Source organism: Rhinatrema bivittatum, chromosome 3, assembly GCF_901001135.1.
Source record: "Rhinatrema bivittatum chromosome 3, aRhiBiv1.1, whole genome shotgun sequence".
In the NCBI taxonomy this organism is placed as follows: domain Eukaryota; kingdom Metazoa; phylum Chordata; class Amphibia; order Gymnophiona; family Rhinatrematidae; genus Rhinatrema; species Rhinatrema bivittatum.
In genome coordinates, this window is record NC_042617.1 from 15334068 (window position 1) to 15349749 (window position 15682).

General features: G+C 45.6%; 1 protein-coding gene across 1 annotated transcript in view; it reads left to right on the forward strand.

Moving 5' to 3' along the window:
• The window catches only part of DNAH8 (dynein axonemal heavy chain 8), a 1926251-nt gene that overhangs the window by 1235172 nt on the left and 675397 nt on the right, over positions 1-15682 (forward strand). Inside the window, 1 exon segment of the mRNA XM_029592920.1 lies at positions 13862-13996. Coding sequence (XP_029448780.1) covers positions 13862-13996 — 135 coding nt within the window.

The following is a 15682-nucleotide window of genomic DNA, read 5'->3' on the forward strand; positions in this document are numbered from 1 at the left end:
TTTATGGCATCTCTCTGAATCAGGTCTTAAAACCTCTTCCATTAGGATGCATGTCAGTGCGGTAGCCGCCTTCCATAAAGGTGTACAGGGTGTCCCTATTTCAGTACAACCCCTAGTAACACGTTTTCTTAAAGGCTTGCTCCATCTGAAGCCACCCTTACGGCCTCCGGCCCCATCCTGGGACCTTAATCTGGTTCTTGGTCGTCTAATGAAACCTCCTTTCGAACCTCTGCACTCCTGTGAGTTAAAGTATCTCACATGGAAAGTGTTATTCCTTTTGGCTATCACTTCAGCTCGCAGGGTTAGTGAATTACAGGCCCTAGTTACCTATCCGCCTTACACTAAACTCCTGCAGGACCGGGCGGTACTCCGCACTCACCCTAAATTTTTACCTAAGGTAGTTTCTGAGTTTCATATCAATCAATCCATAATACTACCTATCTTTTTTCCCAGGCCCCACTCCAACTCCGGGGAACAAACTCTGCATACCCTAGACTGTAAACGAGCTCTAGCTTTTTATCTAGACCGTACAGTTGCTCACAGGAAGAGCACTCAATTATTTGTCTCTTTCCATCCTAACAAGTTAGGACAACCTGTGGGTAAGCAGGCTCTTTCCTCCTGGTTGGCGGACTCCATTGCTTTCTGCTATGAGCAAGCGGGCATTCCTTTTCAAGACCGTGTCAAAGCACACTCTGTGAGGGCCATGGCTACGTCAGTGGCACACCTTCGATCGGTGCCGCTTCCTGACATCTGCAGGGCTGCAACCTGGAGTTCTCTCCATACCTTTGCAGCCCACTATTGTTTGGACAAAGCTGGAAGACAGGACTCCATCTTCGGCCAATCTGTCTTGCGTAACCTTTTTCCAACGTGATGTACCAACACCCTTCCACCTTCCCGGTAGGGTGCGGATGCCCTTTACCAAATTCCACCCCAGTTGTAGTGCCTGTTGCACATCGTTGGGTGCATTTGGTGCAAGTCAGGACATCCTCAGCTCGGTACTCACCCATTTGTGAGGACAACCATCCTGCTTGTCCTGTGAGAAAGCAAATGTTGCTTACCTGATGTAACAGGTGTTCTCACAGGACAGCAGGATGTTAGTCCTCACGAAACCCGCCCGCCACCCCGCGATGTTGGGTTTGTTTTGTTTTTACTTTCTAGGCACTGCCTGTAGCTTTGAACATCAGACTGAAGGGAGACCCCTGCTGGCTGCAGGGTCAGTGCCTTGCTGGGCATGCCCAGTAGGGGCCAGTCAAAGTTCTGTTTAAACTTTGACAGAAGTTTTCCGTGGTGGGCTCCATCCTCGATGTCACCCATTTGTGAGGACTAACATCCTGCTGTCCTGTGAGAACACCTGTTACATCAGGTAAGCAACATTTGCTTACCCTAATCTGTGCTATGTAGTTCCTTTGATGCAAAAATATTGTACAGCATTTTTACTGTGCTACCATGCAGTCGAATACATCCAGTGCAAAAATTCTTCTGTACACTAAAAATGCATCACAAATCAACAGTAACCTGGTTATATATTTCAAACTTAATTCTTCCTTATATATTTTATTCAGAAAAATTTTTGGAAGTAAATATTTTTGTGGGACCGGATCTGAGTACAGTTTATATTACTAAAACTGACTCTTCTTTTAGGTCCAACTTTATTTTATTAACTCCTGATTTTTTTATTTTATATTTTGTGTGTTTATAGTAAAATGTATATTTTAGAATGAAAACTATATCTTCTCAATATCTATAACTATAACTATTGAAGGACAGAATTCCAATATATCACTGCTTTGTTTGCCACTGTACTCAGAGCCAATGAGAGCAATATCTTCTAAATAACTATGTCTGTTTAAAGAACTTGCTAACTTGCCGCTATACACCAAGGCCTGTATTGGAGTACAGTGGCAAGTTAAGTAGCCATTATTGGAATTTCTTCTTTAAACAGTCAGTTTTACTTCCCAAAAAATTTTCTGAATAAAATAAAGAAGGAAAAATTAAGTTGGAAATATATAACCAGGTTACTGTTTGTTTGTGTTCTCACAGGACAAGCAGGATGGTAGTCATTTATTTATTTATTTATTTTTGGTTTTTATATACCGATCTTCCTGCATTAGATACAAATCAAACTGGTTTACAAAGAACGTAAAACTTGCCTGTAGGCTATACATTGAACCTTGAACATTAACCTTGAAAGAACCTGGAACAACAAATTGAATTATGAAACAATACAGTCACAATAAGCAATTGATTCCATTAAATTGGTCTTAGATACTATTAGGTTGAAGCAGAAGATATGAAGTGAAAAAGATAGGAGAAAAAAGGGAGGAGAAAGGCAGAATAATACCAAAGGGTAATAGGAGGGCTCTTCAAGGGAAATGAATTAGAGAAAAAAGAAAAGTAAAATATGAAAGCAGAAATAAAAACAAGCCTATCTTGAGGTGAGGAAAGAACAGAGATATGTAGCGAAAAGAGGAGAGAATGTGTTAACTAAAATGCTGTTTCTGGAAAAGCTAGGTTGAATAGCCAGGTTAAAATGCTGTTTCTGGAAAAGCTAGGTTGAATAGCCAGGTTTAGTCATCACATATGGGTGACATCACAGGATGGAGCCCTGTTCGGAAAACCTTTCTGTCAAAGTTTCTACAAAGCTTTGACTGACACTGGTACAATGAGTGCACTGAGCATGCTCAGCCTGCAATTATCCCTGTGAGCCACAGGTGTGTCCCTCAGTCTTCTTTTTCCCACTCTGCAGTACGCATAGCTGTTAGAAGCTCTGTGAGAAATTCTAACACTTTTTCTGCACGGAAACACTTAAACTTTTACTTCACAAACACTTTTCCCTGCACGGGTCTCCCTTCGCGTATGTTTATTCAACGCTCGGTGAGTACTATGCCCTGTTTTTTCGGTCAGTTCCTGTCACCTTCCTGGCCTGCCAACTGACTGGGGCCTTCCCTCTCCCTATGTTTTCAGTTAGCCACACATAGCCTGCGAGTGTCTCTCTGTGACACTCTGCCTGGTTATTAGCGCTAGTGGGACAGGGACTTCCACGGTTTCCGTTGCTGCTAGGGCCCCTGTCAATTCAGGTCCTTCGATTTCCTCGGTACCCTCGCACACTCGATGCCCCAATTGATACCGTCAGTACCCCCTTCAGACCATCCTGGATTCTTAGATGCCATCGGTACCCCTCCCCCCGTGGTACACTGATGCCATTGGTCCCTGCATCGTTTCTATCAGTGCCATCCATGTTTTTCATCCATGGCACTGATTTTTCCTTGGATTTCATCGGTGCCATCATTGCCTGGATGGATGCCATCGACATACACCTTGTCTCGTCGGTGTCATGCATGCCCGGGTCGATGCCACCATCGCCCAGGGCACTTCCATCGATGCCAGGGTCATTTCCATTGATGCCATCATTTATTTTATTGATACCATCGATGCCCAGGACATTTCTATCGATGCCCAGGTCCATTCCATCGATGTCCATCAATGTCAGGGTCGATCCCATCAATGGCCATCGATGCCAAGGTCGATTCCATTGATGGCCATCGATGCCGGGTCGATTCCATTGATGGCCATCGATGCCCAGGTCGATTCCATCGATGGACATCGATGCCTAGGTCGATTCCATCAATGGGAATTGATGCCCAGGTCGATTCCATCCATGGGCATTGATGCCAATGCCAATTCCATGGGTGGCATCAGTGCCAATGTTGATTCCATCGATGCCAATGTCAATTCCATCGATGGCATCCATGCCAAAATCGATTATATCGGTGCCCATGTCAGTGCCATCAATGTTCATGTTGGTGGCATCCATGCCATGGATGCCATTGGTGCCCGAGTCAATCCAATCGATACCGTCGATGCCCATGGCCATGCCACCGATGCTGTTGGCACCCGCCTCCATACATCAATGCCCTCGATGCCCACATCATTTCCATCGGTGTCTTCGTTCCTATCGATGCGGTCATCGACTCCGTTGATGCCGGTATCATTTTTTCCGATGCCAACGATGTTTTTTTCGATTATTCGATGCCACATCATTCCCATAGATACCTACGCAGATACCGTCAGTGTCACTGTCATCATTGCTCTGGCCGTGTCATCAACATTTTTTCATATATATTTTTGACGATACCCTCGAGGCCGCTTCAGCCACTATCAACACCGTCAATACCGACATAGCACGCCACATAATGACCTCGCCTGAACACAGTGCTCCATTCTTTGGGTTTTTATTAAAGCCCCATATTAGCCTACGACACTACATAGTGCCAGGAGCAGTGCAGGCATGCTGGCAGTCCGTCATCAGTCTCCATCCAAGACAGCAAGGGCATCCATCTCAGTGCTGGGGAAAGGCCTGACCGAGCACTGTGGCATGCATTGTCACCGACACGGTGACCGTCTGCCACCGACGCCATCCAGCACATTGGTGCTATCCTTCTTGATGCTGGACAATGCTCGGGGCGAGCAACATCACCACTGCCATCGACACTGTTCCGCACAGTATTGGTAGACCTTGGTGCTCCAGAAACACCGGAACGAGTTCCGAAGAATTCTGCACTGGCGTCACGAGACATCGAGCTGCTGCGATGAGGGCCAGGTTCACGAGCTGTTAATCAGCTCCCCTGTTCCCGAGGCATTCCCCACCGACATCGGTGGGGGATTGTGGCCCTTCACAAAATACTACCATTAGCGCCAGCCACGCTCAGCCTGTCTCCTCTATACCTGCGCCACCATACCAGGCATCAGAGTTGAGACAGGCGTCTACTCCCTCGATGACTCCTGAAATCCACGGAGCCAGCAATCTTCACTGGCTCGTCCTTCGGTGATCCACGTCGGATGGTAAATACCTGCTTCTGCAGCATTCCCATTGAGATGTGTTCTCTAATTCAGGCCACATGGTTCGAAAAGTTCTAGGTCATGTACCTTCCAAGAACCGTATTAGTGTCACATATCGCTATGCCAGCTATGTCAGCCACAATACCAAGAGAACCGCTCTATCATTTCTTTGGGATTGCATCAGGGCTTCCTCCCTTTTTCAGCAATGAGGCTCTGTACTGATTAATGCTCTGGCTTCTGGTTCCTGCTTCAGAACCAAAGTTCCAGGTGCATTCGCTGATCTGCTAAACACGAGATCCAACAAATACTGCCTCAAGTACAAGTCCACCTCAAAGCCTGATGACAGGTCTCGGTGTCTCCTTGTACAGCACACAGAAATGCGGGTAAGACTTTACCGCTCATGCTCACGTGGGAGGTTACATGATATCCAGATTACATCAGCCCCTACAGTTGGACACCTCCTGGTCTCCCAACTGGCCGGATATCAGAGCGGCCACCCCACCTTGTACCAAAGTTCCCGGTACACTCCCCCCAGATGCTACAAAGTGCAGAGGGGGGGGGGGGATGTTGGGGAGTTTTAATTACACTATTCTTTCTTTCAACAGAAAGTAGTTACTCACTGCCCATCCTGGACCTCAGAAATACAAACTTTCTTCAGAAGGCACAGGTAAAATGGTATCTCTCATCACCATGCTTCCATATCACAGTAAGTACATTACCGCTAATCTTTCTATGTGCTTCATGGTGAGTCAACAATATTATAATCCCAAGCTCTGCCGGTTTTGCCAGCTTCGGCAACTGGGGTATTCATTGAATCACTATCGGTGACTGCTATTTCTCTGCGGAGTCCATTGCTCCTACCATGTGACAGGGGCTGACCAATGGCACCAGTAACCCCTGTGACATAGTAAGGGCAAAGGCTATTGGCGCCATTTTGAATACTGGCAGCTGATGGCTCGAGTGCAGGAGATCGCTCTAGGACCCCCGCTGGACCACCAGGGACGTTTGGCAAGTCTTGGGGGGGGGGGGGGGGTCAGGAGGGTGGGGGGTTGTAGTCAATTAAATTTAAAGGGTTGGGATGGGGTTTTTTCAACTTTAACAGGAAAGAATACCATATGTAACTAATGGACGAATCGGGGTCCCCCGAAAACGGATGTAACGTATTTGGGTCCCGACGAATACGAATACCGAATCGGACGACTCCGTCCCTGCTGCACATCCCTAGAATATTTTCCGAAGGGACAGGCTCCACCTTAACCATGGTGGAACAAGGCTGCAAGTGCTAACCTTTAAAAGTAGATTCAGCAGCTTTTAAATTAAAATAAATGGAATAGCCAACAGTTGCTCAGCAGTGGATGGTCCAAAGGGAGGTATCTTCGAAGGATACTAATGAAACAGAAGAGTTAGGGTATCCCAACAGAGAGGTTCCAATAAAAGCAAAAATAGCCATGTGCCTTTAAGAGTCATCTGAGCTAAAAGATTCCAAATTATCCCTGTCAACTGAAAAGCAGATTGTTAATACAAACAAAAAACACACTTTGAAATATCTGTATGCCAATGGCAGAAGTCTAAGGAGTAAGATGGGAAAGTTAGCATGTATAGCAGTGAATGATGAGATAGAATTATTTGGCACTCAGAGAAATGGTGGAAGGAGGATAACCAATGTGATAGTGCTATATCAGGGTACAAATTATATCTCAATGATAGGGAGGAGCAACTTGGTGGGAGGATGATGCTTTATGTCTGGGATAGCATAGAGTTCAAAAGGATAAAGATCCTGCAAGAGATTAAAGGCCAGATTTTAAAAACCTAGTGCATGCCGAAATGGGCAGATACACGCAAGGCTTCAAGGATTTTCCAACTCCTTGGCCACGCAACTAACTGCCCATATGCGAAGAAGAATGGGTTCAGCAAAAAGGGGTGGCCCGTGGGTGGGACAAGGCCAAGCCAGGATAATGCCATTAGGCACTGTCTCGCTGAAGATCACGTCAGCAGCCAACTGGCGCGCACAACATGCTGCTGCTCCAGAGAGAAGGTAAGTTGTAAAACAAAAAGGTTGCGGGATTTTAGGGGTTGGGGCAGATAGGGAAAAAAGGGAGGCAGGATAAGTAGGGGTTTTAGGAAGTTCTCTACCAGTCCACTCCTTTATTGGATATCAAATCAAGCGCGCATATGTGTACGGTAGCGGACATGTTATAAAATTGTCGTGTCCATTTTTGGCCAGTCTGTCCTTCGTAACCTGTTTACAAAGTGAAAGACTAAATGAAATCTTTGCTTCCATGTTTACTAATGAGAATGTTGGGGAGATACCAGTTCTGGAGATGGTTTTCAGGGGTGATTAGTCAGACGAACTGAACAAAATCACTGTGAACCTGGAAGATGTAGTAGGCCAGATTGACAAACTAAAGAGTAGCAAATCACCTGGACCGGATGGTATGCATCCTAAGGTACTGAAGTAACTAAAAAATGAAATTTCTGATCTATTAGTTAAAATTTGTAACCTATCATTAAAATCATCCATTGTACTTGAAGACTGGAGGGTGGCCAATGTAACCCCAATATTTAAAAAAGGCTCCTGGGGTGATCCAGGTAACTATAGACCAGTGAGCCTAACTTCAGTGCCGGGAAAAATAGTGGAAACTATTCTCAAGATCAAAATTGTAGAGCATATAGAAAGACATGATTTAATGGAACACAGTCAACACGGATTTACCCAAGGGAAGTCTTGCCTAACAAATCTGCTTCATTTTTTTGAAGGGGTTAATAAACATGTGGATAAAGATGAACCGGTAGATATAGTGTATTTGGATTTTCAGAAGGCGTTTGACAAAGTCCCTCATGAGAGGCTTCTACGAAAACTAAAAAGTCATGGGATAGGAGGCAATGTCCTTTCGTGGATAACAAACTGGTTAAAAGACAGGAAACAGAGAGTAGGATTAAATGGTCAATTTTCTCAGTGGAAAAGGGTAAACAGTGGAGTGCCTCAGGGATCTGTACTTGGACCTGTGCTTTTCAATATATATATAAATGATCTGGAAAGGAATATGACGAGTGAGGTTATCAGATTTGCGGATGATACAAAATTATTCAGAGTAGTTAAATCACAAGCAGACTGTGATACATTACAGGAGGACCTTGCAAGACTGGAAGATTGGGCATTCAAATGGCAGATGAAATTTAATGTGGACAAGTGCAAGGTGTTGCATATAGGGAAAAAAAACCTTGCTGTAATTACACAGTTAGGTTCCATATTAGGAGCTACCACCCAGGAAAAAGATCTAGGCATCATAGTGGATAATACTTTAAAATTGTCGGCTCAGTGTGCTGCAGCAGTCAAAAAAGCAAACAGAATGTTAGGAATTATTAGTATGGGAATGGTTAATAGAACGAAAAATGTCATAATGCCTCTTTATCACTCCATGGTGAGACCACACCTTGAATACTGTGTACAATTCTGGTCGCAGCATCTCAAAAAAGATATAGTTGCGATGGAGAAGGTACAGAGAAGGGCAACCAAAATGATAAAGGGGATGGAACAGCTCCCCTGTGAGGAAAGGCTGAAGAGGTTAGGGCTGTTCAGCTTGGAGAAGAGATGGCTAAGGGGGGATATGCTAGAGGTCTTTAAGATCATGAGAGGTCTTGAACGAGTAGATGTGACTCGGTTATTTACACTTTCGAATAATAGAAGGACTAAGGGGCATTCCATGAAGTTAGCAAATAGCACATTTAAGACTAATTGGAGAAAATTCTTTTTCACTCAACGCACAATAAAGCTCTGGAATTTGTTGCCAGAGGATGTGGTTAGTGCAGTTAGTGTAGCTGGATTCAAAAAAGGTTTGGATAAGTTCTTGGAGGAGAAGTCCATTAACGGCTATTAATCAAGTTTACTTTTAGGGAATAGCCACTGCTATTAAATTGCATCAGTAACATGGGATCTTCTTAGTTTTTGGATAATTGCCAGGTTCTTGTGGCCTGATTTGGCCTCTGTTGGAAATAGGATGCTGGGCTTGATGGACCCTTGGTCTGACCCAGCATAGCAATCTCTTATGTTGTTATGTACCAACACTCTTCCGCCTGCCCGTTAGGGTTCAGGATGCCCTCGACCAAATTTTATCCTAATCCTAGTGCCTCATGCATCTGGATACATTTGGTGCATTTCTCGGACATCCTCAGCTCGGTACTTACCCATATGTGAGGACTACCATCCTGCTTGTCCTGTGAGAAAGCAAATGTTGCTTACCTGTAACAGGTGTTCTCACAGGACAGCAGGATGTTAGTCCTCACGAAACCCGCCCGCCGCCCCGCAGTGTTGGGTTCGTTACATTTTCTTATTTTATTTTTCGGCACTGCCTGTAGCTTTTAAACAAGACTGAAGGGGGACCCCTGCTGACTGCAGGATTAGTGCCATGCGGGGTATGCCCAGTAGGGGCCAGTCAAAGTTCTGGAAACTTTGTCAGAAGTTTTCTGTGATTTGGCTCCATCCTGTGATGTCACCCATATGTGATGACTAACATCCTGCTGAACTGTGAGAACACCTGTTACAGGTAAGCAACATTTGCTTTCTCCCACGGAACGGGAACCTTGTCAGATCTGAAGTAGGTCTGAAGCTGCGGAGGCTGATCGTCCGGGCTCATTGAAAATTAGATGAAAGTCTTTAAGGAACTGATCCAGATTATTTAATAGGGGATCATCTCGTTCCCAGAGGGATGATGCCCATGCCAAGGACAGCCCTTCTAATAGTGATAAGATGAATGTGACTTTGGTCTTATCTGAGGAGAATAATGAAGATTGAAGAGAGAAATGCATGTGACATTGATTTATGAACCCCCTGCACTGCTGGGAATTTCCATCAAAATGCGGAGGAGTTGGAAGACATAGAACAGTGGTTGTTGGTGCGACAGAAGCAGCGGTCACTGGAGATGCAACGGCCAGGGCATCCATACTGGCAGCCAATCTCTCCAACACCTCCGTCACCTGGTCCAGCACTCCTTGTTGTTGGACTCGTGAGGCCAGTCCGGGAATGGCCTGTAAGGCTGTTAGGTCTACTGGATCCGTGGCCTCGGCTAACTGTTACAGATGTGATGGTGGACACAACAGTAGTGCAACAGTCTTACCTTAGCCCAAACCGGGAACGAGGCAGAAACCAAGGCACTGTCTGGATCCAAGCGGCTGATGACCAACAACCAGAGGTCCAAGGCACAGTCTGGGTCCAAGAGGCGGGTGGCAGACAAGAGAAGATCCAAGGCACAATCTGGTTCCAAGAAGCAAGCAGCAAGTAAGAGAAGATCCAGGGCATAATCCGAGTTCAGGGGCAGGCAGCAGGCAAGAAAAGATCCAAGGCACAATCCAGTTCCAAGAGGCAGGCAGCAAACAAGAGAAGATCTTGTTGTGTCCGTCGCTGTCCAACGTCTCTGCTCCGCCCACCTACCTCGTTGGCGACTCCCTTCAGGGATTGATGGAAGGCAAGCTGCTGCGGCATCTCCAGGCCGTTCACCTCTGGCATTCCCGGACCGGCTCGACGCTGCAAGCCACCATGTTGACCAGATGCCTAAGGGCGTGCGCGCACGGCCCGACTGATGTACCAGCGTTGGCGCGAACCTCAGGGGCATCCCCCTGAGATGACGTCACTAGCACCAGATATTTAAGGTCTCAGTATTCGCTAACAATTCAAGTTAGCAAGGGATTGCTTTACCTAGCTTCCTCCTGGTCGCTGCAGATGGGATTCGCTCTCCGCAACTCTAGCTACTCTGCCTCCTCAGACTTCATTAGAGGTACCCGCTCCTCGGGGGCCTTGCTTTCTCTTTCTCTTTTCAGATCGCAGTCCGGAACCGGTACTCACTCCTCGAGGGCCTGCGTCCCGGACTTGCTCCTGAATACCACTTTTGCTAAGAAGTCATCGCTGCTTACAACAACAGTGAGTTTCCACCTATCTCTCAGAGCCTTCCCTGGGTCCAGGTACTCGCTCCTCGAGGGCCTAATGAATACCATCTCCTGGGCTGCCTCAAGAGACTATTGTGTGAGTGTTATCATCAAGGACTTGTTCCAGAACTCTGCATATACTGCCTACTCACTTTCTTAGTTTCTCTACAGCTCAGCTACCTGGGGATCGCTGTTCCAGTACTTGAGGGACTACAGCCCAGCCGGGCACTTCCAGCTCACTACTGCCACCTTTGGTGGTTTAATATATTGCTTCTAAGAAGTCATCACTGCTTACAACATTAGTGAGTTTCCATCTATCTCTCAGAACTCTTCCTGGAACCAGGTACTCGCTCCTCGAGGGCCTAATGCATATCAACTCCTGGGCTGCCTCAAGAGACTATTGTGTGAGTGTTATCATCAAGGACTTGTTCCAGAACTCTGCATATACTGCCTACTCACTTTCTTAGTTTCTCTACAGCTCAGCCACCTGGGGATCACTGTTCCAGTACTTGAGGGACTACAGCCCAGCCGGACACTTCCAGCTCACTACTGCCACCTCTGGTGGTTTACTATATTGTCTAATAATAGAACTAGTGTGTGTCTGTCTCCTACACTAAGCCTGACCAGTGGTCCCTCTCGGGATTTCCCCCGAGGGAGTGGTCATCTGCCACTGGTCCAAGGATCCACACACAATTATTCTAAATAACTACAGATTACTAACTACCAGCTTTATCAACAGAGCTCTTTGACAGATTGCTAACATCCCAGCTTTCACTACAAAGCTTTGTCAACAGAATGACATCAGATTGCTAACTGTTAGCAGAATGCACATCAGATTGCTAACTCCTTGCAACAGTATCACAACAGATTGCTAACTCCTAGCAGAAAGCTCACAACAGGCACAATCCGAGTTCAGGGGCAAGCAGCAGGCAAGAGACGATCCAAGGCACAATCCGGTTCCAAGAGGCAGGCAGCAAGCAAGAGAAGACCCAAGGCAAAATGAAATTCAGAGCAAGCAATCCCAGGAAGCAGCACCAGCACAAGCAAGCTTATAGCCAAGGCAATGCTGTGCTTAAGAGTTGAGTTAAACAGACCTGGTTCCCATGCTAGCATGGGAACTTCCGTGGGAGGTGATGACGTGCCGCGGAGGGAGGGGCCTCGATGTGGCGTGCGTTGGCCGCGTTGCAGCTGGGGAATGCCACCGAGAAGACCGGCTGCCAACACCGAAGGGAACAGCTGATGCAGGAGGATGCTGAACGGTAACACTCTAGTTACACAGCTGACAGGTGGAGTTATTTATATTGCCCCACCCATGCAGAGTGAGGATCTTGACATTTCTAATTGACTTTTCTCAATTTAGTGCCTGATTCATCAGGACAGTTTCCTTAGAGGCAGAATGGGAACAAAACCTTAGTGAATCTGGCTCCTAGTATCTTACTGCTCCAGTCATGCAAATATTGTTCTGCTTCTCAGTGTTATTGAAAAATGCACTATTTTAAGTCACTTTTCTTGCTTCTGCAGGCTGTCTATGTCTTACTATATTGTTTAGTAGTATATACAAAAGGTATCGCCAAAAACGCATATAAATGATCACACCGTCCACTTAAAGAACAGAGAAATTATTTAGGAAAACAGGACTGCATCAGCTCAATAAGTTCACACTGAGCACGTTGACAAAGGCTTGCTGATGCAGTCCTGTTTTCCTAAATAATTTCTCTGTTCTTTAAGTGGACGGTGTGATCATTTATATGCGTTTTTGGCGATACCTTTTGTATATACTAGTTAGTTTCGACAGGGTCGCGAATTTTTGCTCTTTGTGTTGTTGCTGCCTTACTATATTGTTTGCAATTTTATAGTGTCATTCATCAAAATGTGTTATGGTGTTAACGCCTGCAGTAATGCCATAACGCATGCATTAACACCATAACACATGCAATATTAATGGTATCGCATTGTGCAAATGCAAATTTTTCATAGGGGTGGGATTGGAGAGGGGTTTGGGTGGGATTAATGAAAATGAGGGACAATAGCCCATGTTTTTAATGCTGGAAATATCTACATCTTTTTTCCTGGTGTTAAGCTGTGCTATATGCCTGAAACAACCGTAACAGAATTCACGATAAAGATAGCAAATTGCAATTCGGCCATTTCTGAGTTTGGGGAGGGGAGAGGGGAGGAGAGAGAGAGAGAGAGAGAAAGAGAGAGCCTCTGGGGAGGCCTTCACAGAATTCAACTATTTATATCACTATAGGAGGGCTAGTTAGTATCTGGAGGTAAGGTTTTAGTAGTGGTTTAGGATTTGGGGGCCAGTTTGATATGCAGAGTGAGACGTACAAACAGCACGGTATACCTCAGTGAAGATTTTTCATCATTTGGAGTGGGGAAAGTCTCCCAAGATAAAATTTCTACAATATTCTCTCACCCCAGTTTGATGGATTCTATAACAGGGTACTATCAAGCTAGAGTAAGAGAACATTGTAGAAATCTCATCTTTGGGAGACTTTCCTCAGTCCAAATGATGTCAAATCTTCACTGAGGTCTACTGTGCTGTTTGTATGTCTCAATCTGCATGTCAAACTGGCCCCCAAACCCTAAACCACCAGCAAAACCTGAGTTATTATCTGGCCTTCCTATAGTGATATAAATAGTTGGCTATTATGGAGGCCTTATAAAGAGGCTCTTTCTCTCTCTCTTGCACACTCTCACTCTCTCAGTTCAGTTCTGTGTGACACTGGAAGCTCACCCACTTATGTATTTGTGACATCACAGTTCCATTTTAAATATTAAGCATATGCCCGTAATTGCTATAATAGTTTAATCTGAGTTTAACTTAGGGTGCTTGACAGAAGCTGTTCTTAGACCATCTGTTTTTATTGTGATGATGTTTCTGTTATTTTGATGTAGTTTTGGTATGTACAGTTTGGAATCCACCCCAGACTTTGGAGGGTGCAGGGAATAAATATTTTAAATAAATAATGCTGCATGTCAGTGCTACCAATCTTACTAAAACTAGCATCATAATAATAAAGTTAACTAGACTTGTAGTTAATTGGAGTAACAGTTTTATTGAGTTGTTTTAGTAAATATTAATATCTTATTTCAGGCAGTGTTGCTTATAGGAGAACAGGGTACAGCAAAAACTGTGATGATAAAAGGATACATGAAAAAATATGATCCTGAATTACATTTATCAAAATCATTAAACTTTTCTTCTGCTACAGAGCCTGTAATGTTTCAGGTAAATGTATTTATGTATTTTTTTTTTATATTAAGTTTGTTTGTGTCTGCTTTATACACCACCTTAAAAACAAAAAAAATATTTGCCAAGGATATTTACTAGTGTGTAAAGTCAGGGATTTCTCATTTGCGGAACTTGGAAGTGTGCAAAAAATCATGCTCAAGCATAAATCTCGACAGGACATCACCACATTTCTTCTGAGATGAATCAAATATTTTTTCTACAGCATGAGAAAAAAGTCACAAAATATACAGCAGGCCAACTATATTTTGACATTTGTCCATTTACTTGTAGAATGTCTGTATGTCTGTGCCCTAGAAATCTATATAAATAAAAATGTTAAATAGTTTGGACAAAATCGCTAATCTCAGAAACCACTAAACCGATTGCTTTCAAATTTGGACACAACCTTCATTTCGCATACGGGAAGGTTCTTCTGTACTTACATTACAGATATGTCACACCTGTGACAGGTAAAATAGGTTTAAAGATGTTTTCGAGAAAATAGCAACATCTGCTGGACGTAAGCGCCATCTGTTACACCTTACACTAACACACGCTACACTAATCATTTCGCCAGTCCAGGTCCACGTTTCACTTCCATTTTAACACATTCGCGCACTTTTTTCACCGGAAGATAACTATTTCCTTTACAGATAAAATACACCCACCACCCTCCTCACACCCCCACACACATGCCAAATTTATTTACTTCCCAGGCCCTCACAACACACACAAAACCTGACAGAAGTCTGGGAGGCTCCAGTGGGGGGCCAGGACCGGTCCGGGACACATCTCCTGCACTACGGCCGTCGGCTGCCAGCAATCAACATGGCGCCGACGGCCCTTTCCCTTACTATGCCACTCGGGGACACCAATGGTGGCAGTAGCCCATGTGACATAGTAAGGGCAAGGAACCCTCGGCGCCATTTTCAGGACTGGCAGCCGGCGGACCTTTGCCCTTACTATCAGATCGATACTCTAAGGCCGCGGTAGAAACAGTGTGGCAGTGCCGGGCGAACCCTCGTTCCCCACACGCACAGTTCTCTTCACCTACCGCTCGATACTCTCTTCAAATTGCATGCAACTGCATGCCGCGGCTGCGAAGCGTTAGGCAAGCGTTAAGCCCGCGCAACCCATTTTACTGTATAGGCGCTAATACAGCGCCTATACAGTATCCTGGGTGCACTGGTACCTGTCATTTCAAATGTCATTTCAAATGACATTTGAAATGACAGGCACCAGGAAGTGGATGGTTCCCCCCCCCTCCCGAAGCAAGGCGCAGGGCGAAAATTAAAACAGGAATAAAGTGTAAAAAATGGGGGTAAAACCAAAGGGAGTAAAGTGTAAAAAACCATGGACGACCTCCATATTAACATTGCAGCTTAAGTTATTTATATATATGTATAAATACCTGTCACTTTCCTGTCACTTTTCCGAATCCCCCAGGTGTGTGCGGTCATCGAGGGCGGCGGCGGGAGCCGGCGGGCGGATGGGTGCCCGCTCATCCAGGCGGCGGCGGCGGTGGGAGCCGGCGGGCGGGTGGGCGCGCGTTGGATCCAGGCAGCGGCGGGGGGAGCCGGCGGGCGGGTGGGCGCCCGTTCATCCAGGCGGCAGCGGCGGCGGAAGCCGGCGAGCGTGTGGGCGCGCGTTGGATCCAGGCGGCAGTGGGAGCCGGCGGGCGGG